The sequence below is a fragment of the Eretmochelys imbricata genome, chromosome 9 (genome assembly GCF_965152235.1).
Source record: "Eretmochelys imbricata isolate rEreImb1 chromosome 9, rEreImb1.hap1, whole genome shotgun sequence".
Classification (NCBI taxonomy): domain Eukaryota; kingdom Metazoa; phylum Chordata; order Testudines; family Cheloniidae; genus Eretmochelys; species Eretmochelys imbricata.
In genome coordinates, this window is record NC_135580.1 from 44,421,772 (window position 1) to 44,448,684 (window position 26,913).

At 45.9% G+C, this 26,913-nt stretch overlaps 1 protein-coding gene across 1 annotated transcript in view; it reads left to right on the plus strand.

Annotated features, from left to right (window-relative positions):
* The window catches only part of GPC1 (glypican 1), a 340,201-nt gene extending 316,332 nt beyond the window's left edge, over positions 1–23,869 (plus strand). Inside the window, exons 5-9 of the mRNA XM_077826859.1 lie at positions 6,608–6,738; positions 15,881–16,000; positions 18,033–18,166; positions 20,748–20,923; positions 23,600–23,869. Of these exons, the coding sequence (XP_077682985.1) occupies positions 6,608–6,738; positions 15,881–16,000; positions 18,033–18,166; positions 20,748–20,923; positions 23,600–23,817 (779 nt within the window). The 3' untranslated portion in view covers positions 23,818–23,869. The remainder of the gene's footprint in view (positions 1–6,607; positions 6,739–15,880; positions 16,001–18,032; positions 18,167–20,747; positions 20,924–23,599) is intronic.
* The last annotated feature ends 3,044 nt before the right edge of the window (positions 23,870–26,913 follow it).

A 26,913-nucleotide genomic window follows, 5' to 3' on the forward strand; every position in this document is an offset into this window, starting at 1 on the left:
TCAGGGTCCAATTAAATTGTTCCACCAGTCCGTCAGTCTGTGGGTGGTAGATGGAGGTGCGTAACTGTTTAACTCCCAGGAGCTCGCATACCTGCTGCAACAGCCAGAAGGTGAAGTTGGTACCCTGGTCCGTTAGGATTTCCCAGGGCAGGCCCACTTGAGCGAAGACCTTCACTAGTTCGCCGGCGATGGCCTGGGCGGTGGTGCTCCACAATGGCACAGCCTCGGGAAAACGCATGGTATAATCCACGGTGACCAGCACTGGAATCCCGCAGCACTTCTTGGGAGCGGGCCCACCAAGTCCATGGCCACCCACATAAATGGCATCTCCACTATGGGCATGGGAACCAAAGGGGCCTTGGGTACTTGTGGGGGAGCCGCTAATTGGCACTCCAGGCAGGAGCTACAATAGTTCCTCACCTCCTGGTGCGCACCGGGCCAAAAGAACCGTATCAAAATCCGGGCAAGGGTCTTTTCATGGCCCAAGTGCCCTGCGGCAGGGATGTCATGTACGAGCTTCATTACCGCTCATCGGCGGCACTGAAGCACCAGCAGCTGGGACTGTGGTTATCCCATGTGGGGATCCTGTTCCACCCGGTAAAGACGGTCATGGCGTAGCTCAAACCAGGGCCACTGATTTGCACGATGCAGGTCGATCACAGCCCCATCGACAGCGGCTAGTTGTCCATAGGCCCAACTAAAGGTGGGGACTGCTCTTTGATTGCAGGAAAAGCCTGTGTTAAGTTGGGGTTTGATAGCCGGCCCTGACGGGGGTTCCTCAGTCCCTCCCTCGGGGTCTGGGATTTCCTCCTCCGGTTGGGCCTCAGGGCAATCTCCTTCGAGCACAGAGGTCGAGCGGAGGATCTCTTCGAACGCCGGCAAGTCTCGCCCAAGACCATCCATCGTGTGATCCTGGCCACCATTAGTGGGACCACGCACTGGGATATGGCCGCACGTCACCGTGGATACATTGCAGCCGGATCGTCCACAGGTGGGGGTTGGCCCGGGGCCCCAAGGTCTGACGGATTAGCGTCTGGCCACAGCCCCAATTGATCAGGGCCAGGGCTGGGTGGTCCCCGACAATTACCAGTACCGTGATCTTGGGGACCTGTGGTAGCCAATGTGGCCGAAGCTGCAGTCCACCTCAGTGCAGTCATGCTGTAAGTGTCCATACTTCCTGCATACAAAGCAGGGCCCGAGTTCCGGGTGACCACCCTGGGGGGGAGAGGGTTCCCATTGGGCCCCTGGGGGGACTCCGACGGGACACTTGGCACAGGGGGCGCAGATCCTTGTCAAGGTGGGAGTTCAGGGCGTCTAGCCCAAAGCCCTAAGCAAGCCTCTTGCCCACGGGGAAGACTCCACACTTCGGTCTGAGCGCCCCCTTTCTTTTCAGGGTTCGGGCACTCTGGTCCTGGGGAGTGGGCTCTGGTAGCTGGGCCCACCGGTGCTTCGGCCGCAAGGAAGTCTTCCATCAAAGCGACGGCAGCGGCGAGCGTTGCTGGCCAATGGCGAAGCACCCAGGCCCTTCCTCACGCCAGGAAGATGTGTATGAATTGTTCTAAAATAATTTGTTCCGGGACCTTGTCCGCGGTCCTCCTCTCTGGCTGTAGCCACTACTTGCATGCTTCCTTCAGCTCTTGGGCCACCAACCGGAGTCTGGTGCCGGTGGGATAGCTCCAGAACCGATGCCGAAAGGTTTCCGGGCTGACGTTTAAGGCGTCCAGAATCGCTGCCTTTACCTGGTTATAGTCCCATGTATCCTCCATAGACAGCCCTCTGTACGCTGTTTGGGCTGTCCTGGTTAAGTACCGGGCCAGGAGAGTGGCCCATTGGTCAGGGACCCACCCTGCAACCAGTGCTACTCTTTCAAAAGTTACCAAAAAAGCTTCAGGGTCGTCATCGGGTCCCATCTTGGTCAGCCGCACTGGCGCAGCGTCTCCCGGTTGGGGCTCTGCGGGGCACGGCAGTGCCATTGCCAGCTGCTGCCGGCATTGTCACTGTTGTTCCTGGTTCTGAACCCCCAGATCCCGAATCAGCTGCTGTTGCTGTGTTCCCAGCTGCTGCTGCTGCTGGAGCTGGGCCGCCTGCTGCCGCTCCTGGCTCTCAGTCAGGAACTTGGTAAGTTTGTCCATATCAATGGCTCATTCTGGGGTATGTTCCCCGCCATACCCCTTCTCACAGGTGTCGAAGGATCGTGCCCACATTCTCCACCACGTGTAGAGAGGCTAGCCGGCGCTTGTCTCTCTCCAAGGCAGCAGGGGACCAAACCGCCTCGCTACCTTGGGGAACAGCTCTTGCGGGGAATTAGTCCGGCCGCGCCAGTCTTCCTCTATGGCCTTAGTGAAGGTGCAAAATAAGCACAGTGACCCTAGGGCGGGGCATTGGTGAGTCAGGCGCTCAGGCCCTCAGCAGGGCTGAGCAGTAACAGTATCTAATGGTAAGCCCAGGCCCTAGGTCAGGGCGCGGCACTGGTGAATCAGGTGCTCAGGCCCTCAGGCAGGGGCTGAGCAGTAACAGTATCTAATGGTAAGCCCAGGCCCTAGGTCAGGGCGGGGCACTGGTGAGTCAGGCCGGGGCTGAGCAGTAACAGTATAGAGTAACAGTAGGTCCAGGCCCTACGTTCCAAAGGGCCTGGGAGAGGGGGAGACTGCCACCTGTGAGTTGGGTGGCAGGGGGGGACTCAGGTCCTCCCACTCCACTGAGTCCCAGTCCGGGGCCCTAGCAGCAGCAGAAGACCCGCTGCTGTGTCAGTGGGGATCCTGGCCACAACACACTGACATGGGTTCTCGCAGGGCTGCAGCCAGAGTAGGGTCGCCTGCCCCCAGGCTACTTCGACTCCCCCTCTTGAGGTACCTGGGTCAGGGTGGTGTCCTCAGGGGGATACAGCATCATGGGTTCCTCGGGGTAGCTGGCCAGGGGCAGGCTTGGCAACTCCTCTGGGTAGCTGGCGTGGGGCAGGCCGGGCCAGTCCTTAGGTCTTCTGCAGGCCGCTGGGCTTTCCCACTCGCGAGCTAGGTAGGAGGCGTCTGGCCTCCCCGTCGGCTGCCTCTACAGTGAGCCCTGAGGTCAGGCCTTTATACTTCCGGGGCAGCGCCTGACCCTTTGGGGGGGCAGGCTCAGAGCTCCCTGGTTCCACCCACTCTGGTGTCTGAAGGGGCTCGTCTCTCTCCAGGGCAGCAGGGAACCACACCGCCTCACTACAGTGGAAATTCACTGCCACTCTGCATCCTTCGCTCTTACCCCATTGTTTGTGGTTGAACGTGAAATTGTAATGACAAACATGTAGCTACTGTATTATATGGTCAGAGCAGGGCAGGTCAAGTTAAAGGAGATGTTTTACAGTGAGTGATAGATTGAATTTTATCAATAATTTTGGGGATTTCCTTTCATCTATCAATATGTGTCCCCAGAATTGATGCATCCACAAGCTAAAATTGTTCAGAAAAGTTTTCTTGAAAAATCTGTTACTACTCCTAAACAGGAGCAGGAGTTAAACTTCAGATCCTTGGTACTGCAGCAGGGGCAGAAAATACCAAAAAGCCATTACACCATTATGCGGCATGTTTGATTTTCTATATCAAAGCAGCTGTTGGCTTTTACTGTAAAAAAAAATTGTAATGGAGAAACTACGGTAATTTTTTTCAGTTCTTGATTAAATTTAAAAAACAGCTAAAACAGTTCATTTAGTTTGATGATAAACAAGAAATGCTGCCAAGCTAACCCTCCCTGGCTTTGCAGCTGCCATATCCCAGACTGTAGACATGGGCAAGTAACAATTTGTGATCTTTGTTCCTGAGTCATTGGGTAAGATTTGAGCAGAGTCTGTTATTTTTGTTACCCTCTGCTCTGGCCTGCTTGTTTGTCTCATCAGCCTGTTATGTCATGTCTTTTAGACTGTAAGCATGTTGGGGCACGGCCTGTGTTTTCTGTATGTTTGTGCAGTGCCTAGCACAATGCGACCCCAGCCTGGTTGGCCTCTAGGAGCTACCACAATATAATCATTAGATAGTACAATATAGAGAATATTGTCAGCTGAGTTGTGGGTGTTATTAAACCAATTGCATTGAGCTTTAGATCAGGCCCTTTATTATGGACATTGCCCCCATAAGAACATAACATAAGAACCGCCACACTGGCTCAGACCAAAGGTCCATCCAGCCCAATATCCTGTCTTCCGACAGCGGCCAATGCCAGGTGCCATTCCTAGAGGGAATGAACAGAACAAATCGCCAAGTGATCCATTCCCTGTCTCCCATTCCCAGCTTCTGATAAAGAGAGGCTAGGGACACCATATGTTGTATGTGTCTGAAAGAGCCTCATCCCAAGCCCTTTGACGTCAATGGGAGTTGTTCCATTGATTTCTGTGAGTGTTGGATTGGGCCCAGATTGGTTTCTATAAAAAGCATTAATTGTTCCTTCTTTGAGCCCTGTACAGTTGGACTCTTGGTGCTGGTATAATGGAGCCTGGCTTTGCAGGTTAAAGACACAGAAAGTGTACTAATAGAAATAAATGTAAGTTCTGTAAAACAATATCACTATGAAACATGTGACAGGTACAGAATGCATTGAGGTGTGGAGTGAATAATGCTGGCAATACATACTCATGCTGAGTTAGCCTTTGTACCACACCACACCATCCCCTGAGAGCAGTCTGGGTACCAACTGATGGGTAGAGTAGAAGAACTAGAATAGACCTTGCTCAGTCCCATTGAAGTGAATGGTAGTTTTCTTGAGTTAAGGACCTCAGGATTTGACCCTCTATATATTGGGAAGAAAAAACAGCTTAGGGCAGACAAATCATTTTTCTGTATGGGCAGATAGCAGGGATTCCAAGCATTTTGTTAACATCGTCCGTTTTCCTCCACAATCTGATTTTATCCAGTTCAGTGGTCTAGTTTATTTGTTAAACAAAAGTGCATTGAAATCAGTACAGGTGCCAATGCCCAATAGGTGGTTATGAGATATTTTTATGTCAAACTATGTGGTTAAAAATAAAAGCAATGCTGATTGACATTATTGTTAAGTCTATTTATAGTATGATGGTCTCACCACACAGGATTCATTAGAAACCTCAGGATTTTTCACTTACAACACTGTCTCTTCCTGTGCACTGGATGTGTAGTGTTCTGGTGTGTGACTCAGTTTTGGAGTCATCCCATTTGTTGTTTTGGAGCACTCAATAGAGGAAATAGCAAAGAGTGGAAGGATTGCAGTTCAAGATTTAAATGCAGTGGCAGAACTGGAAGTGCAGGGGGCTTGCTTTGGAAAGCAGTGGATATCGTAGAACAGGGCTGAGGTGCATTGGCAGAGCATGCACGGTGGTGGAATAAGGGAACCTATGCGAACCTGTGCTTTTGTCAAGCCATCCAGTGCTGGTAGTCCACTCACTCTTGCGCTGCTATACTCCACTCACAGATCTATACAATTAAATAAACGTAGAGGCTAATACAATGTTTATAGAGCAGGGGCTGCATTTCTAGGAAGGTGAATGGCATCTCTTAATAAAGACAAAGACATCAAGAGGAGACTTTGCACTGCAATTCTCAAAAGAAGAATCTGAACTTGATGGCAGTTGTCAGTAGTTAAGAACCTGCAGATGGCGGTGTACAAACAGTCCCATTTTTAATCCATTCCTTTAACCTCTAAGGTCTTGGTTGTTTCCGGTCTCTGGACATTCAGGGTATCAGTCTGTATACACACTATGTTCTTTTGATCTCCAGTACCATGCACGTATATAAAATTTCTTTCTGCATTAGCTTGTGTTGCCAGTAAAATCCAGCAAGGCATAAATCCAGTAAATAACTTCTAGAACATGGATGAATTCTGCTCTGATCCATTGTCATTTCAGCTCCAGAGCTTGTGAGGTGCTGAAATCAATAGCAGCTTAGAGCACTGGGCACCTTTCATCCACCCCTCACCCCCCTCACCTTCTCTCTTACCAGTTTAGTTGCATGTGTTGTGCTCTATTGTTCCACATGTGAGGTAGACATTTTCTCTTGCTGGTCATGCTTCATCCTGCCAGAGCACTCAGATTTAAAATGGTGCATGGGAAATATTCACTGGGAGGAAGTTTTTTTTCTCCATCCCCGTTATGGGAGCCACACACGTGCCTATTACTCATAAAACCCTTCCGTGGGCACTTTGTGTAAACACCACTATCTCCAGAGTTCCGTTCCTAGCAGCACTTGGTTGAAAGTTGAACGCAAGCCAATAGGGGAGGGTTAGAGCAAGATCCTTGCTTTATATTTCTGCACAGATTTCTCTCTATAGAACACCCAATGCTCTCTGGTCATTTTGTGAGGTAGTGGTAGTCTGCAAAGAGATGCTGTAATAGCCGTTACTTCCCTATGGTATTCATCTGGAACTATGGATTCCCTTACTGATGCATTTGGGCCTTATTTTGAATGCTGCCAAATTCAGAGTGTGAAACTACTGAAAATATACACACAATACAAGTACCTGGAAGATGTTCTTCAACACCTTCATCTACTGAGGGGCAAATGTTTGATTCCTCCCAATACAAATATATGTACATTTTAAGTTACACTATAATTTGATTTGTATAGTATGTACTTAAAGGGTGTCTCCATCTCTCTTATTTTACTAGATTCTATGCTGCTAGTGGCTGACCGGTTTGATGGACCATCCAATGTAGACACTGTAATTGGTACCATTCACACCCGGATTGCTGAAGCCATTTCTAACATGCAGGAAAACAGAGAGTCTATCACAGCCAAGGTAAGGAGCTGAGATCTGTGTCTAAATCACAGTTGAAATCAGTTGAAAATGCTCTGGCTACAGCCTTGTGCATTTTCTTCCAATACCATTCAACTGCCTTAACATACAGTAGGCAGAGAGATTAAATACCAGCTTCTTTTAATTAAAAGAAACCATTCACCCCATACAGGCAAAGCTTGTCAAATGCTTCTGATTCAAACTCCTCCCCATCTCCACCTCCAGCCAACCAACTTGATATGTATGGACCAAATACTGCCTGGTGTTGAATTCTGAATCCCTGTGGAAAGTGTGGTGGCATTGTATTATGGTGCCTCAACCTCTGTAGCCGAGGGGTTTTTTGTATTCTCACTGAGCTGAGCTATGGACTGCAAGTTTGTGGGCTGCCTTACACTTGACCCAGGAGACAACCACTCTGGACAGCCACAGGGAACACTAAGAAATGGAAACATTTGGCTTACTTGGTTGTATTTATGGAGTAGGGTTGTTACATGGCAATCATCCTGTGAAGCAGGTTCTGCTGGTGCTCAGCATCTCACAAGAGCTACATTTCCACGTGCTGTTTTATTGATCACCACTTTCAGCACATTTAATCCACTAATCACAAGCACATGACACAGCTGCATGTGTAAGAAGCCTTGGCAAAGTGAACAATCTTTCCGGGTTCCTGCTTTTCACACAAACATACCACCAAGCCTCCCAACCTGTCATTGTTATTCGGGACTAAAAAGCGTGTTCATTATATGGGGAAGTAGAACATCATCTGAACTGCAACAAGCACTGATGGGGCCCCCTGTTGTAAATGCAAGCGTTCACAGGGGGTGGATACTCTATTCCAATCCATACTTGACTAGAGCAGCAAAGTGCATTTGACAAGCTTTCTGACTTGGATCTTGTAACAAAGTGCACTTGACTGTATTTGCACGTGGAGCCAAGTAGCAGAGATTGGGAGCTGACAAATCGCTGAGATGATGAGTGTGACAAATAGGGAAGGATCAAGGATAGAGAGAGCAAGGAAAGTGAGGTTTAAGAGCCACACCGCTTCCCTTTCCACTTCAGTCTGTGAGCACAGTTTGAAATCACTGGAAAAAACTGGATCACATCTGGTTCATTTCTACACATGGTGTTTCTCTAAAGTGGTTACTTGTGACATATCAGCCAAGGCTCTTGAGGTACTGCCAGTCACAATGCCTTTGAACTATCAGCAGTTGATCATCCATATCAAAGGCTTTATTTAAAGTTTGAAAGTAAACAGCCGATATATTTATTTTCTTACCCAGGGAAAAAAGGAAATACACAGAAGATATGCCCATAGGTTATCTGTCTTTCCAGGCAAAGGGTAGAAATTTACACATCATGCAGTCATATATGGTCATTTATATTTCTCTGATATGTAGAGGTGGCATACTGCAGTGCTCAGCTGGTCCAAGATAACTTTGGTTTGGACATGAACAAAGGCTGTTAACATAGTGCAAAGTTAAAAGACTAAGGTGTGCTCAGCACTGGCCCAATTCTGCTCTCATAGATGTCAAGGGGGAATTTTACCATTGACTTAAATGGGAGCAGAGTTAAGCCAGCACTGAGTGCTTTTGAAAATCACAACCTGAAGTCTCTCATTCACGGGAAGAGCCAGAAGTGGCTTTTGGACCCAGCAAAGCCTGCAACCACGGTTCTGGCCGATTTGGGGGTACAAGAAATGGAAAAGAGACTCTCAGCTTCCATTTGAAATTAATGTAAGTATTTTAGCACTTCTCCTTGAAAATGTGATCAGTAGGAATTGGGATGAAGGGACTTCAAAGTCTTTCACATGTGTGAAGTGGGTCAGTTAATTTTGGAATGTATCCAAACAGTAATCTTGGCTGATGCTCCCCATTCATTAGGCTGGGTCTGTGCATAATGGTGCAATTGTGGTGGCCAGCAGTTGGTTACAATCATGTTAGGGGTGTGGCTAATAAGTTTTTCACAGGGCTACCCACAAATGATAAGGCTGGTTACCTGAGAAGGAGGTGATGCACCTAGCTACCACTGTTACTATCGGGGTAAATCCCTCTTGCATTGGTGGTGGGAAAAGAGACCTTTTGATATCCGGTCCACAGAACAAGGTCCTTTGATAGGTGTGGTGACATCTCCCCTAATGTCATCTGATCCACCCAGGCCAGGATAAAACTACTCAGAAAATAAACAACATTGCAAGCAGTGAAATCCCACAGCACAACTACTCCCAAATGCCAGCCTGATGTGCGGCCAGGAGACTTGTGTATTACTGTCCTAACCAGGAAAGCGTGCATATTGCCATAGTTACAGAATTTCCCAGAACCAACATCTGACTCATCATTTTGTTGTTTCACTACAGTTTTTAAGTCATATTCGGCAAACAGTGTCATTGTTTTTTATCAATGCTCATTTTTTGAAACAAAACCCAGCAGCACCATAACCGGCACCATTCCTTTTACCCCTCTCCCTTCAGGGAAACTTCTTGGCTGGGTATTGAACTGTTTCCCATCTGTACCCTCACTCCTGACAACTAATTCCTGGATTTCAGACAGTATAAACTGTAAAAGACTGCAAATTGCTATTTGCATAAAGGGAGTCTGTTGATTCATCTGTTAGTGTAAATTAGCATGCTGGGAGAATTACTTGGGTAAATCCTCTGGTTCAGTAAGAGACTAGACCCTGCAATGTAACATATAGCATTGGAAATACACTAGACTGGAGATTTCTTTTTGACTTAAGGAGTGAGTGTTACTTCTTCATCTCATATCTGCCAAAATGGCTAATTTTTAAACTTCCATGTATATTACAGAGGTCTGGGTACATCCAATTATTTAGGTTCTTCACTAGCATAATAGGAGGCTGCTAGAATTAGTATCTGAAAAACGCACATTGAGGTTTGAGATTCTATACCTGCTCTAGAAGGGTTCAGCCAAGGTTCACCCAATTTGTTTGCCCGCATCTGATCTGCCATTCTCTCTGATGTCCAGATAGTAGTGGTATGGAGGTTAGTTCTGTTGCTTTCTGCTTGTGGGAGCTGTGATTTCACATCCCTGGTGTAACACTGTATGAAAGACAGGTTTATAAAATGATTTCAGATTATTTGTCTTTCAGCATCCTCAGATGCTTCAGTCATTTTGGGGGGGAAATGGAGTTTCAGTGTGTGGAAAGTTAGCACAAGCTGCTATTTTCAGGTAATTTTTCCAGAGAAGTTGGACATTTTATATGGCAGGGGAGGGGAGATCCCTTTCTCAGGTACTGAGCAGTGCAGTTTTGTCTGTCTATGATCAAGTCAAAGTTTTAGACCAGACTCATCTTTACAGTAAGCATGTTCATAAAATAGCCTCCTGCCCATCGTAGCAATTGGCCCAAATTTCCTTGCCAGTTACAACCATTCACCCTTTGCCTGTAAAGATTTGCACAGCTGTAACTCAGAGCAGAATTTGACACATTAGCTGCATGTATCAACTTGTGCTAGAGAGAATTCACTCTGGCATCATTTCTCTAATGTTGTTCTCAACAACCCACTGAGGCTGATGTTAACAGCAGAATAATTTGTCTTCCTGAACCCCAGCTGCCTTTCCCATGACTCTGAAGTGCTGTAACTAACAGATTCTGATGGAAAATTAATCTGAAGCTGGCTGGCAAATAGATAAGTCAATGACAGACCAAGCAGAGAGATGGATAGAAATACCAGTGCAGCACAAAACACAATGCTAATAGAGCACAGAAATAGAGTAATCAATTATAATAAGGAAGAGAATAGAGGAATGAATGGATCTATAAATGCCATGAAGTGTTTTTCATTATTCCTCTGTGTTTTTATATCCCTGAAAGAATTGTTTCATAATAACCACAGTAATAGGACTATAAACGGTAAACTACAGCAATGAAATTGGACTCATTTCATTTCTATAAAACAAAATTTTAAATATGTTATGTATAATTTTTAAAGATCTTGCACCAGAAGAAGTAGACAGATGAAATATTTGGATTGCCACAGAATTGCCATTACAATGCATGATTCAATATATGTATTCTACCTGCACCTGTTTAAGAGGACAATATATCTAGAAAAGAAAGATTCTAGACTGAGGGCAGGAGGAGTGGATGCTTACCAGGAATGCTAATGGGGCTCACTCTCTCTGCCGTCTAGGTAATTTGTTATAATCAGGTCTTAGCAGAGAGTTCACAGAATCATAGAAATGTAGGGCTGGAAGGGACTATGGGAGATCAAGTCCAGCCCCCTGCACAAAAGCAGGACTGATTTACACCTATACCGTCTCTGACAGGTGTTTGTCTGACCCCTAGTGATGGGGATTCCACAACCTCCCTTGGAAACCTATTCCAAAACTTAACTACACCTACAGTTGGAAAGTTTTTCCTAATATCTAACCTAAATGCCCTTGCTGCAGTTTAAGCTCACTACAAGTTCTCAGCATACAAAGAGCATTCAGCTGCTGGAGTGAAATGAGTTGGCACCACTTGCTAACATTCAAGTGCTTGATATCTCTGCATTAAGGAATTGTGTGCTAATGTACTATTATTTTAGGATCTGTTGATAGCTTCTACCTGCAAATTCATACTTGGTTAAATAGGCAACTAGCCTGAATTTAAAGACACCCAAAGAGCAAATGGCCTATTTTGAAAATGTTCATGTTTCTTGAACCAAAATTACAAGAAACACCCTACTTCCACAGACCTTCTGTCAAAAACCAAGTGAATTCTTCTGTTCAATTCACCTGTCTCATTTATCAATTTACAATTTCGCAGGTCCAAATCAAGGCACCTGGTTCCTCATTAGGCCGCTCAAATCTCCAGACATCTGTTCTATTGATCTGGGGGAGCCTGAATTTGCTGACCTTCCAAGCACACTACAGAAACCATTGATCTGATTGGGTGTTTGAGGAAGGATGAGGGTATGCTTCTGGGAAGGATTGGCTACCACAGAGCTCATTTGTATTGATTTATTTATTTGGCTGGTTTTATTAATAATCAAAAACACTCCTACAAAAAGCTCTGAGCATCCTATTAGTAACTAGACATGCCATAACAATGATATCCAGCCAGCAGCATTAAATACTGATACACAAGTAAATGAACTCAGCCAGCCAGTGATACTAAATAATCTAAATGGAAACAGTGGCTTATCTCAGACAACCAATCCACAGAAAGGGAGAATTTTGGTTTTATCATCACAGAAAACTAGGATCCCTACTGATGATGCAGAAAGGAATAAAAATGCCAAAAGAGGCAGATCTCCTATTTCAAAGACAGGAATGCAGAGAGGCATCAGGCCGTCAGTTTAGTAATGCTGTAAAAGTTTCTTCTGACCCAGTTCAATGCAAAATATTCTTAATGCTTAGTAGCCTTCATTAGCAATGGTCTTTGTCAACCCTGACTAATTAAACTTCACAACATGCCTGTGAGTCAAATAAGTAAGTATTATCACTCCCAAGATAGAGAAACTGAGGCAGAGAGAGTAAATGAGTGGCCCGTGGCTGCAGTGGAAGTTAATGGCAAAGCTGAGAATAGAATTGAGGAGATTCTCTTTTAAGATTCTGGATTAAAGATGATTTTAAATTCTGTCAGGAACACTTCTAGTACCTCAGTAATATTATTGTAAGGGTAGCTGCAGGTCATATGTACATATGGAAATAGATCTTAAACCCTTTCTTAATCCATTTAGAACATGGAGTGTTTAGGTAATTATGCAGATGTAACTAATCAAAGCTCCCTCCTCTGGGTGAAGGAAACAGTGATCAGATATTTAGAGACTTTGTTTTCTTGCTTTTCAGCATCTTGAGTCCTGTTTTTCTTGTTAAACTGCACTCACTAGTGTTATTCTTCCTCATAGTGCAAATAACTTTGGGCTTGGCCTTTTTTACAGCCTGATGATATTTTTAGGATAATTTTCTTTTTATACTTCAAGCTACTGGGCTTTCTGGTTTGCGGCACTCTCACCCAGAGTGCGTGACCAGCCACCTTCTGTCTACTCAAATCCTTCCTTAAACTCATTTCTTATGCAAAAAACATCAACGTATGCTGTCACCTACTCGTAAAGGTTCTGATCCAATGAAGGCCATTGAAGTTCTTGGAAAATACCCAGTTGCAATATCTTAAAGCATGTCTGCTGTCACAGCACTCTCCTCTAGCCCCTCTAGCACACTGTGTGTCTGATTTTCACCATTTCTCAGTCTGGATTGTAATTTCCTTGGTGCAGGGATCATGGTTTCCTTTGTGTCCTCTTGCGTGCTGAGTACCGCTTAGTCACATAGTCACTGCTTAACCAATATGAGCTGTGTGGCGTCAGCAGCACCTCCGTCCCTCTGCAAAAGTACTTACAGGAGAATAAAGAGGCATGGGAGTTTGGATGAAGTAAGAACCAAACCTGAACACCTAGTGAGCGTAGAATGTATTGTTGTGAAGTATTTCTTTCTTCATCTGGCCCAGAAGCCATAGTCGAACGCTGGAAATCTCACAGATTCATTGCGTTTAAGGCCAGAAAGTACCATTAGCTCACCTCGTCTGACCTCCTGAATGTCACAGGACAGAGAATTCCACCCACTTACCTCTGTATTGAGCCCAGTAACTTGTGTTGGACTAAAGCATCTTCCAGAAAGGTATCCAGTCTGGATCTGAAGACATCAAGAGATGGAGACTTCACCGCTTCCTTTGGCAGTTTGTTCCAATGGTTAATCACCCTCACTGTGAAAAATGTGTGCCTCTTTTCTAATTCAGATTTGTCTGGCTTTAACATCCAGCTATAGGTGGTTCTTCTGCCTTCCTCCCTGGGTTAAAGAGCCCTTTAGTACCTGGTATTTTCTCCCCGTGAAGGTACTTATACACTGTCATCGAGTCACCTCTTGAGCTTCTTTCTGATTAGCTAAACAGATTGAGTCCCCATTGTAAAGTATTTCCTTCGACCCTGCAATCATTTTTGTGGCTTTTTCTGTCCCCTTTCCAAGTTTTTTCAGAATCCTCTTAAAATGCAAATACAGATCCACTATCAGTCTCAACAGTTCCCTTATACAGTGGCAAAATCACCCCCACCCCCGCTTCTACTCACTGCTCCTCTGTACATCCAGTGTTTGTTTTTGCCACAGCATCGCACAGGGAGTTCATGTTCTGTTGTTTGCCCATGATGACCCCTAGATCCTTTTCAGAATCACAGCTTTCCGGAATACAGTCCCCCATTCTGTAGCTATGGCCTCTATTCTTGGTTCATAGAGGTAGGACCTTACATTTGGCTGTATTAAAATGCATTTTGTTTCAATGGCCATAGCTTTCCAAGGGACCCAGATCGCTTTGTTTTTCCTGTCCTGTCCTCAACATTATTTACTCCTCACACGATATTTGTGCCATCTGCAAATTTTATCAGCAGTGACTTTATCTTTACTTCCAGATCATTGATAAAAAATTGAGTAGTGGCAGGCTTAAAACCTCTCCCTGTGGAACCCCACCAGAAATATCCCCATGTGATGTTGATTCTCCATTGATAATTACTTTGTGAGATCTGCCAATTAGCCAGTTTCTAATCCATTTAACGTGTGCTGTATTGATATTGCATAGTGTGAATTTTTCAATCTGAATGTCGTACAGTATAAAGTTCAAACAAATTACAGAAGTCCATTCATCTAAACAAGAAATAAAATCAGGTTTATTTGATGACCTATTTTCCTTTTAAAAAAGCATGCTGATAGGCATTAATTATATTTCTATCCTTTAAATCATTATTGATTGAATCCTATGTCAGATTTTCAATTATTTTACCTGGGGTTGCTGTTCAGGCTGACCACCCAGTAATTACCTCTGCTTGCCCTTTGTGAACATTGGCACAATATTAGCATTCTTCCAGTATTCTGGAATTTCCCCAGTATTCCACGATTTATTAAAAAATTAACATCAGTGGGCCAAACATCTCCTCAGCCAACTCTTGGGTGTAAGTTATCTGGGCCTATTGATTTAAAAAATGTAGTCCTAGTAGATGCTATTTAACATCTTCCTTCGTAATGGGCTGGGAAGTACTTAAGCATCCTCATTCCAAACACAGAACATAAATATTTATTGAACACTTCTGCCTTCAGAAGTGGAGCTATTCTAGTTGGATTTGCAGACCAGGTAGATTTGGGATATTTCTCCCAGTCATCAGATATTTCAACCCCAGGCATTATATTATTCCAGTCAGTATTTGTATGCATTTAAAATTTAACAATAGATGGCCCTGAAATGTAATCTGATACTCTGGTAAAAGTAGCTGAGACCTCTTTACTTACTCACCAGCTTGTAAAATTACAAGGCCATCTTTTATCCTATATGTAATATACTATTTGGACCAGTTTATTGCTTCATAAACCATAGCAGAGAATAAACCATTAATAACTATTCACTGGTGTCAGTGAGAGCAAATGTGAATTGTTAATTATTTTAATATTAATGTTTGACTGTAAATTTTCAAAGGTTAATGTTAAAAAGTGCACTCTGTAGAATAGCTGCGGGAGAGAGCTAGACCCCAGCATTACAGGACTGTACCTCAGCACTCAAGGTAATCAATCAGCTGCCATGCAGCTCTTGCAAGAGTCCAATAAGGTGCATTAGAAACAAATGTCTCAAAATTGCTCTTGTGTAATTATGAACAGAAAGTAAGTGTCCCTCCCTCTCTTCTTATATCCAGCTTCCATGTCCAATTTGGTAACAGTCCTTGCAGACGGTGATGCTACCAGCATGAACTACTGGGTGAATTAGTGATGATTTGTGTTATTGTGTTAAATTGGCAGTGTTGGTCTAGTGAAATTACCACATAGCTGCCATTTGCACGTGTGGCTTGTTTGTACAGTACACTGGGATGGTTTCATTTTGTGTTGTAGGGAAAGGTGGAGGGTTGCCTGCTTTTTCTTCTAAGGCCTGATGAATTTTTAGAATCATAGAAGGAGAATGCAAAATTGCTAGAGATATTTTTCTTTTTTTAATATAGACTATGGTGACAGGTCCAAAAACTAGGTCATAATCAAAAAGATCAGGTGAGTGGGAGAAATGGGGAATTCAGACAGAATTATTTAACAGGAAAAGTAATAAACACACAGCACTAGTTAATGGGAAAAGCTATTGAACCACAATATAAAGGAAGGTTTGGTTTGGTTTGGGGTTTTTTCAGGTTTTCCAAGGTTGTGGAAATCCCAAAATCAGCACAAAAGCATCCAGTGGAGAGGATAAGAAAAGAAGGGGAAAAGCTGTCACCGACGATAAATCCTCAGGGCTTGGACTGGAGAAGCTAGTAAGTGTCTCTCTGAATTTATAAAACATTTCCCCTATTGGAATATTTAAAACTGCCTGCCCCAGTAGTGGGCTTATCATGTCTGTCCATGTCATGTGTCGGGATCGTTGCTGACCCAATGGCAGGGTGTTACTGAGAGCAGTGGGCACCAACCCTGTTTGGGATCAGGTGGTGTGTTCTGTATAACACAAGCTCAGAGCAAGCCCTCGGCTGTGCTCTAGCCTTTGGTGCCTTCCCAATAAACCCTCAGATTGCCTATTAAGTAGAAAAAGTTACTGACCTATAGCTGTCCCACTGAAGACCCAACTAAGACAGGATTCTGGCTGCTGAGTTTCAGCTTCGTAGCACCAGACTGGTGGAACTCCCCAAGCTTGTCAAGATGTTTGGTCCCTAAGTGTATCGGTAGCAGAATGGAACAAAGCCAGCCAGCCCTTTTCTCCAACACAGGCAGTTGTGCATCACCCTGCTGAACTTCATCACTCTTAGTTGCTTCTCTCTCTGAAGGTCCGGCCCTTGGTTTTTTAGACCTGGTCTTGCTCTGCCATTGGTGTTCTGGGGCAACATCTCCTGATGGTGATGTTGGCGTAGCTGCAATGTTGTCTCCCTGCAGCTTTGCTACACTGTTGGTCCTTGTCTTTTATTGGACATTTCTGATTCTGTGGGCAACAGGCTGTGATCATCCTGTCTCCTCTGTGACAGGCTGATCGAACACCTTGTTCCCTGCTGACCCTCAGCTGCTTGTGGCTCAGCTGCTCAGCACTAGATGACAGCACCTGCTCCCCAACAGCTCCCTGGATCACTCCCAGCCTCCCTGCTAGGCTGCTTTCCCTTGCTCAGCCCTCTGCCCTACCGGATCTGCTTCTCCTGCCCAGCCCTCCTGAGTCTGTCTCTGCCCATCAGAACCTGTTACCTGGCCTGCCCACACTCTCACACCATCTCCCTGGGCCCTCATTCCAGGATCACACAACACTTGCTGTTGCTTAAAGAATGGTTTGTGGCCCTGCTGAGCTAATCTCTTCCCTCCTGTCTGTTGCAATGGGCGTGGCTGGGGGCGTGGCTAGAAAGGAGCCAGCACATCATTGTGATACATGGCTTTAATATCAACTGTGTTATAAAACAGATGAACACAGCAGAACAGTCCTTCACATGGAAATGTTGGCCTCAGTTGGCCAGCTCCTTGGGCTGAGGGCTGTTATTTAAGGTAAAGTTAGTGCTCTTTTCCTGTACGTGAAAAAACAACAATGCTCTCTCGGAGTTATAAAATAAATGAGCTAAAACAGAGGTGGGCAAACTACGGCCCGTGGGCCACATCTGGCCTGCGGGACTGTCCTCCCCGGCCCTTGAGCTCCTTGCCAGGGAGGCTAGGCCCCGGCCCCTCCCCCGCTGTCCCTCCTTCCCTGTAGTTGCGGTGCCATGTGGGTAGCACAGCTGGCTTCATCCAGGCAGTGGGGCTGCAAGCTCCTGCCGCTCTGAGCGGAGTGGTAAGGGGGCAGAGGCAGTGCGCAGGGCAGCGAGGGAGATTGGGTAGGGGGTCCCGGGGGGCAGTCAGAGGACAGAGAGCAGGGAGTGTTTGGATGGGGCAGAGGTTCTGGAGGTGGGGCGGTCAGGCGGCGGAGAACAGGGGGGTTTGGATAGGACATGGGAGTCCCGGAGGGCCTGGCAGGGGGTAGGGGTGTGGATAGGGTTCGGGGCAGTCAGGGGACAGGGAGCAGAGGGGGTTGGATGGGGGTGGTGTCCCAGGGGGGCGGTCAGGGGACAAGGAGCCTGGCAGGGGGTGGGTTGGATGGGTCAGAGGTTCTGAGGGGGGCAGTCAGTGGGCAGGAAGTGGGTGGGTTTGGATAGGGCGTAAGGGCCAGGCTGTTTGGGGGGCACAGCCCTCCCTACCCAGTCCTCCATACAGTTTCACACCCTGATGTGGCCCTCAGGCCAAAAAGTTTGGCCACCCTTGAGCTAGAACCATCTAGCTGGACGACCCAGCCTCTGGGGTTTAATAGTTGTTTCCATCGGCCAAGATTCTCCCTCCATCTTACAGGTTTCTGATGCCAAAGGGAAGCTGAGAGATATCAAGGATTACTGGGTTGCCTTGCCAAGCACACTTTGCAATGAGAAAATAACATCCGGCTCGGTGAACGAGGACAAGTGCTGGAATGGAATGGCCAAGGGGAGGTAAGGATGGGGTGTAGAGAAGCAAAGCAAAAACTCTCCATACTAAACTTAAAGCTGCTACCAGAAAGAGAAGATAAAGGTAGGTGCAGAGAGAAGCTAGTTCTTCCCACATCCCTGCCCCATGACGCTTTACAGCCTGTGACATAAACTCCATTATAGAGGACATTTCACGAAAATATGGTTGCCCTCAAGGGCCTCTCCCTCAGTTGCTTCAACCCTAATCCTGTGTCCTCTACTCACTAGGAATTGGTAAAGCCACAGTAACTTCCCCGGCCCCAGCAGGGAGCAGTGTGGGGATCAGGATCCATTGATGGCTGATCAGGGCAGTCAGGAACTCCTTTGCGTGAGTTCCTCTGCACCCCCTGAGCAGCTGCACACCACAGTTACGGGCGGATCCCCTCCCCCTTCCTTCTGCCCTGGTCTGAGCACCACCAGGGCTAGTCAGCCCAATGCACAGCTTGTTTAGGAGTCTGGCTGTGGTTACCACACCCCTGTGGTCCTCTCAATCTCAGCCATAGAACTGGCCCTGCTGTCAGTTCCCATCAGTTTAAAGGGCTCAGCCCCAGCCTCTCAGGAACAAGTGCAAAGCTTAACCCTTTTCCAGAGGCAGATTTTGAGAAGTGGATGCCCTGAATTTAAAATGTGTTGCTCTCTTCCCACATTTTAGACTTTTAGACATTGAAGCACATTTGCTAAAAAATTACGCACAGAATCTTCACACGCTTAGGCATTAAATGCCGTTAGTAGAATGGACAGATTAGTTTTGGAAGAAACCCAGAGGCACTGCTGGGAATTGCAAACATTTATCTAGTTACCCATTTACGCACTGTTCCCTCTCAGACTTCACCCCTTGCAAATTCTGCCACCATAGAAATACATTATGCCCATGGTTTACACTTAAAACATTGTTTTGGGGCCAGATCCTCAGCTGTTGTAAACATCCCTGGGTAGCCTGATCTGTGACAGCTGGGAATCTGGGCCTTAGTTTTTAAAATGTTTTCAGGCATTGCCTGAAATGCCAAAGGTTTTTTTTAAGTGCTTGATTGACAGTGACACTGAGCAGGGAGAAATGCAGCTTTAATGACTAGCTAGCCAGCTCCCAGTTGATTGGGTATAAGGGTTTGCCAGCCGCCTTGTTAATCATATCAGGAGGTAAATCCAGTAGTTCCAGTGCAGTCATGGACTAGGTCATAATGTGTCAGTTTCCTAATCTTCCATGTGGTGATGAGCCCCTTTCTTGTGTAATGGGATGGATGTCACGCGGGCTATGCCACTGGTGCCAGCATGGGACCAGATCCTCAGCCTTGCACAGAGCTGACCTGGGCACTTGGGCGGTGGGACATCCTACCCTTCAGAAGTTGACACTCCACAGCAGCTACCCTAGGGCTGAAGTAGCCTTAAATAGAGACCCCGGGGGTCACTCTATTGTGTGTTGCCCCTGAGGTCATTGTCAGCAGCGTGGGACAGAGTCTGAGACCTCTGGCTCTAAAAACGTGAGGCTATACTGCCTCAGCTGAAATACCCAAGTCTGTTAGTGCATGGTCAGTAGCAATAGGCGGTCCAACCACTAGAGGGAGACAGGCACACTGTAAGCCAGAGGTGGACAAACTATGGCCCGCAGGCCACATCCGGCCCACGGGACCATCCTGCCCAGCCCTTGAGCTCCTGGCTGGGGAGGCTAGACCCCAGCCCCTCCCCTGGAGTTACGCCACCGTGCGGGTAGCACAGCTGGCTCAGTCCAGGCAGTGGGCCTGCAAGCTCCTGCCACTCTGAGCGGCATGGTAAGGGGGCGGCAGTCAGAGGACAGGGAGCAGGGGGTGGTTGGATAAGGTGGAGGTTCCGGGGATTGGGCGGTCAGGGGTCGGGGAACAGTGGGGGTTGGATAAGGCGTGGGAATCCCTGGGGGCCTGTCAGGGGACGGGAGTGTGGATAGGGAGTGGGGCAGTCAGGGGACAGGGAGCAGAGGGGGTTGGATGGCAGTGGGGTCCCGGGGGGGGGCGGTCAGAGGACAAGGAGCCCGGGAATGGGGGGGGGTTGGATGGGAGTGGGGACCCGGGGGGGCAGTCAGTGGGTGGGGGTGGATAGGGCACGGGAGCCAGGCTGTTTGGGGGGCACAGCCTTCCCTACCTGGTCCTCCATACAGTTTCGCACCCTGAAGTGGCCCTCGGGCCAAAAAGTTTGCCCACCCCTGCTGTAAATTCTGGGTTGCACATACAGTGGCAAATCCACTGGCTTCCTCCCTTTGCCCTGCCAACCATGGACCTCCCAGCACAGCTCAGTGCCTTGTGTGGGCTGCCTGAATCTGTCCTCTTCTGTCCACTGCCAGGGAGATCTCTATAGTCAAAGAGTTGGGAGCTCAGATTGCACCTTACGCTAGTGCAGGAGTATGAGCAGAAAGACGAACGAACCAGAAACACGAGGCTGCGATTGGAACACGAGTAAATACAATTGTGATACTACCAAGCTGCAAAGCTCTCCCTCTCGTAGATGGTAGATTATCAGTTGTAATGGCACCTGTAATACCAAAAGGAGAATTTACTGTTTGGGAAAAGCAATGTGAATGAATTGATTTTCTGTGTAGGTATTTGCCAGAGGTGATGGGAGATGGTCTGGCCAATCAGATTAATAATCCAGAGGTAGAGGTGGACATCACCAAGCCAGATATGACCATTCGTCAGCAAATCATGCAGCTGAAGATCATGACAAACCGACTGCGCAATGCTTACAATGGCAATGATGTGGACTTCCAGGATGCTAGTGAGTACACCAGAAATCCCAAGTGATGGGATGAGGACAGACCGTGAATACCAAGTGATTTCTGAATGACAGCTGGAAAAAATCCATTAATCCCAATTCCTGGCAGTGCATGATAAAACGAGAGAGAAGACTAAATGCCCACATGCATCCTGTGGTGGTATTTTTATTTAGATTGCACAAAAAATGGGTTAATGTTTTCCAAACACTGATGAGGATACAGTCTCTGCCCTACAGCGAGTACAGGGCCTGATTCATAACAACTGCTCGCCCTTGTTATGGAACAGAATGGAGTGCTGGTTTGCATCCAGCCTGTGATACTCCCGCATCCGAAAGGGCATTAGAATAACAGAATGAGGTGCACTGCTGAAAGTACTGTACTGACTCAGGGTAACAATCACCATTTGTGTCCTGCAACACCCCACATGCCACCTAAGAGCCTGTTCTGTATTGGAAAGGATGTTGGCCACAACCCAGGATGTTTAACCTCCCCCTCCCCAAGAAAGACCATGTGATCTTCAGCTGTCCCCTGAACAGCTCGTAGGGAATGGGAAAAGCTTTCCATTTCACATCTCGACTAATGAGCATCATCTCCCGAGCTCTACAATCATGTGTGGTCAGAGCTAGGCACAGCATTCCCTTCAAGACTGTAGAACCTGCACCCGTTCTGCTAGTGTGCGCACCAGAGATGTGTAAGTCAATGTAAGATCACAGGCTACGCAGCAAGCATTGTGTGTGCTTCCATTTAGTGCTGGGGTGGCCAAACAAAATGGAGCTATTGCTATGCTAAAGCACAACCTCCTGGTGGCTAGGGATGAAATGTTTTCGATTTCCCATGGCCATATTTGATTTCCATGTTTGTGTAACCATTAACTCACCTGTGAGGAATTCTTCCCATAGAGTGTTATTCAGCAGCTTGGAATTTAGAACTCCCCAGCCCCCCAGATTGCAATGGAATCAGAATCTTTCTGGATACTTTTTAAATAAATCATAGGACACTGCAGCCACCATGAAATTCGCTGTAATTGTGGATGAAAACCCCATACACCATCATTACAATCTAACCCATATTGTCCATGCTCTTCATCTGGGCAAGATAAAAAATCCACCTGAGAGAAACAGTGTTTTGCAGTCTGTCTTTTTCAGCTTCATTGTAGAAAACCCTTCAGTGTTTAATTTACATAGAGGAAGGTGTGATAAAGCTTTAGAGAAAGACACAGAGCAGAAGTGTGTCTCACTAAAGTCTGTGGTTCATTTTAGATTTGCCATCAAAATAATTCTACATAAAGTACAGAACTCTCAAGAGAAAATCTGCCTTTTTAACCTTTTTTTATGAGTATCTCTCACTAAATAAATAAATAATTAATGTAGAGCCAGGCTTTTAAGTAAAGTAGAAACAAAGACAAGATGTCTGGCATACATTTTGTGTTTCAGGTGAACATTCATGTTGACCTGGGCTTTGCTTTCCTTTCATTGTTCTAAATAACTATATTCAATTACAGTAGCCCATTTAGAACAATTATGTGATCAGAAAAACCATCATGAACTAGGGCCGACATGTCAAAACCTTAAGCAAGTTGATTTTGTACTGCACAGCTCTGTACAGTGTTTCCACAGGGTCAAATGCTCCCCTGGCAGACACCCCGTGCAACCCTGCTGAGGGCAAACATATTTGATAGAAAACTAGTCTTGCAATGGTTACCCATCTTTGTCACCGACAGTGTAGAATATTGCAATGTGCTCTACTTCGAGTTACACTTTAAGGCCACCCCCTGAGAGGTGCGGACTGCTGTGAGCACAACTCCTGTGCTCAAGCCTCTTTTCACTTTAAACCAATCTTCATTATCCACAGCACATTGAATTAATCTCTAAAGATTATTTGAGCGTCCACAACTCATCCTGTACCCAGATGCAGCAGTTATGTTCAGCTGAAGAGATCCGTGATAGTTCTGGGGGTCAAACAGTCTAGGACTGGGTTCACTCTGGGCCTGAGTCAAAGATTTGTGAAGTCAAGGGGAGTCTTAGTTGCCTTCCAGGGGCTTTGGATCTGATCCTTAAGAGCCCTGTGTATGTCTGGAGTTGACCGCCCTTGACGATGCCTCAGAGATTAAGTCTCATGAGCCCCACACTGTGATGTAAGATGTTCTTACTTAATACCTGAGCTTTTGGTTTAAAGCTGAACTCTCTCTCTCCAAAGCACAAGCAGCAGCCTACAGTGGGTGGTCTTGTCACATTTTAAAATTTTCCAATCAGTATCTAGTTGCTACAGCAATAGGCCATTTCAACATCAATGTGAGACCAAGTACAGAAGGGCTAGTATGCTCTACAGCCTTTACCTTGTTTGGCAGGGACCTGACTGACTGACTCAAGCCTTGGCCACAGCTAACAGAGCCAGCTAACCACCTGACTGCAAGGGCTTGTGAACACTCCACACCATCCCAGGTTCATTCAAGTACACCTAGTGAAGGAATACAATACATATATTCCAGACCATATATATGAAAGGAAACACAGTGAGTCAGTTGTAGTATTCATTCCTCTGGGATTCTCCCGCCATCCTGTCTCCAAACTCCTGGTCTGGTTGAATTTGTAAGCCTCTAAAGGCAGTGGCTGTCCTGTGCTGTGCTGAGCACAAAGTTTGATTTGTCAGTCTCACCCTGAGTTTCTCTCTGTGTACAGGTGATGACATCAGTGGCTCTGGGAGTGGTGATGGCTGCCCTGATGAAGTCTGCGGCAAAAGACTTTCCAAGAACCCCAGCACCAGGCAGCCAGAAGTACATGCTATTCCTAACCAGTCCGGACGTGGCGTAAAGGGGGCCAGCAACAAATTTTTGCCTTCCTCCTTCCTAATCTTCCTTTCTGTGGCTGTTATTGCAACGCAGTACTTGCGGCGGTAACTTACTTGCACAGCCATGAAAGAGACTGTGGCTGAGGTCTTAACTTTGCCAAAAAAAAAAAAAAGGGACAATATTTAATTCATCTTGGCAAGAAAGAGGGAGAAAAAAAAAGGTCTCAATTGTTTGTGATATCTGGCAGTGCTAGAGCTGTTCCATCCTTGTTTGCTCTTTTTTGAATGCTGGGCCCTCTTTCCGTACCTCATTTTTTATTTCATTGTTTTGCCACAAAGAGGCTCTTTGGGGCCTCAAACAAGCCTCTGCAGATAGGGGGAAAAGAAAAAACGATCTCCAGAGAGTCACCATTTGACTGACTGCAGTGGAATATGCAGTTAACCTAATATTGTTATACAACCGTAGCCAAGAATGCCACTTACCCATTAACATCTAAAGCCCGACAGGTTTAGAACAGTGCAACTTTTAAAATTAGGACTGACAACAGCAGCAAGCACTCTGTTATGTTCAGGAGCTCATTCATAATTTTCTGTTGTATTTCTTAAGCAGGCAGAGAGATGATCCTTCACTCATTTTCTTGGATGTAGGTGTTTCAAATAATTCCTTATGCTAATACAAACTCGATTAGCAATGGGATTCCTTATCCAAGCGTTTGCAACTAAAATGCAACAGTCCTCTCACTTACAAGTACAGAAGTAGTTTTGTTTACTAAAATTAGCCATCAGTGGCAATTAATAATGCTCCTACTTTAAAGTGAATGGGGGTGAGATTTAGATTTTGCGTGATATTTGGAAACCTTTGAAGTTAGCTATTAATGATCTAATCTAGACCTGCCGTCCAGTATCACGATACGCAGGCTGAGATTTGTCATTTGAGGGGTTTGTTTCCAACAGGAGACTGAAGCTCTTTGTTAATGACAGCGACAACAGTAACCTTCTACCAAAGGGGTCGTTGCAAATTGCTATTTTGTGAAGTCTTGCATACTAATTGCATATTAATACACATAGAGTTATGAGGCCTAAAGCAATAAGTTACAGTATTGGGAGTCAGTGGGTTATTACTTACTTCACTTGGCAGTTTGTTTGCCCAGGAAAATGGCTCAGATGTATAGTCTGGGCTTTGAGAGGTCTTTGTAAGTGAATGCCTGCTTCCCTCCCTCCCCTGTCCAACTTCACCGCTGCAGTGACTAAAGAGGCAAACTGTCCGGTATCTGAGCTATAGCCACACATTGCGTCAGTGGAGCATCAGGGTGCTTCTAGACCTTCCCGTCCTCTGCTCTAAGCAGCCTCCTAATGTTAGCCAGTAATTTTTTGTAGTTTATTACATGAGTGCCAGGAGTGGATTCAACTAAAGGTTTTGTTTTTGTCAACAAATGATATATATAAATACACACATCTATCTGTTCGGGGTGTCTGTGTTTACAGAGCTGTGCACTTTGGTTCCCTAGCTGGCTTAGCTCATTCGCAGATACAGTAAACATCGTTTGGCAAAGTATCTCTAGGAGATTTATCTAGAGTAACAATACAGTCCTGTTGACTGTTTTTGGCAATGGGGAACCATGAGTTTAGGCTCTGCTGTTATTAATATTGTGATTTTTATTTTTGGGGAGAAAGCATATCTTATGTTTAAGACGTTTATAGGCTTATCAAACTTTTAAACACTGCTGTGTCTTTCGTTACGTGCGAAAATGTGTTTTGGTTCATAACAAAAGATTTGGGAAAAGCAGAATTTGATTTGTGCTGTCACTGTTTATGGAATGTGCAATTTAAGGTAAGACTGTAGGATCAGAGCGCTAGGAATGTTGAGAGATGTTGCAAGAAAGCAAGTATAGTGAAGTCCTTATGCCCCTGGTTGAGTTAAAATTCCTAGTTTGTTGGACAACTACCACTGTTTCCTAACCCAGCCACGTAAGGGGGGCTGACACTTATACTTCTGTATCAAAACGTGGACTGTGTTTATGGGAGAGTTATTGTCCCACATTACACCTTGCTTCTGCACAGACAATTTTAGATCATTTTGGTGTTGTATTCCCAAGCTGCCACTAATTCTTAAAGCTAAACTTGAGGCAGAGGCTTACCTTGCCATTCGATTTAAATTATCTGGCTCTGAATTGAAGAAATTACTGGGCCTATCATAATCTGCGGTGTAGTTTCAGGCAGGTTTGCTTTTATTGGTCTAGTGCAGTGATTTTAGCCCATGTTGCCATTACATGTATAAATGAGCCTTCTATTATGTAACTCCTAACCCAGTTTCTGAGGGAGCATGGAAAATGTTACACGTCAAAAGGGCATTGGAGTAGATTTTTTTTTAAATGAAAGAAATTTGAGCACCACAGTCAATAGTTTTATAAATATTTAGTCACCTGTGGCTCGACACAATGGAAGAGAAAAAAATAATCTCATTATCATGTATTTGCAGCCTGTTGGAGCACTCACACACGGTTCATGGCCTTGGGGGACTGTCTCGTTAAGTGCTATATCCCAGGGGTTCTCAACCTCTCTCTTTGAGCCCCCCCCCCGTCCATCCCCCTGCTATAAAACCTCCACAGCCCACCTCTGCCACAACTGGTTCTCTGCATATAAAAGGCAGGGCCAGCATTAGGGGATAGCAAGCAGGGCAACTGTCTGGGGGCCCCACACCACAGGCCTGCCCCCGCAAGTTGCCTGGGCTCAGGGCCCTACAGGTGGGGCTATGGCTTTCTTCTCTGGGCCCCAGCAAGTACAACGCTGGCCCTGCTTGGTGGATCCCCCTGAAACCTGCTCACGGCCCCCCAGGGGGCCCTCGACCTCTGGCTGGGAGCCACTGGTATAGCCCATATCAAGGGAGTATGACTCACTTTAGATTTGCTGCTTTGGACGGGGAAGAGGAAAAAGGACCATTCGCTTCTCTGTTAGCAAGATGGTGAATGCTCAGTGTTTTGATAAGGAAAAAATACTTTGGGGTTTGTTCTTTTCTGAATTATTAAACACCCACATCCCTGAAAAATGGACTAGTGGATTTACAAGCATCTCTGTCTTTAAACTTGCTCTTTTGTGCCATAATTTGTATGTTTTAACTACAGGTGGAATCATTAGCGGCTTTGAGAGCACAGATATTTATCGTTTTACAAATGACAAACAACCTATTGTTTTCTGGTGGGCTTGG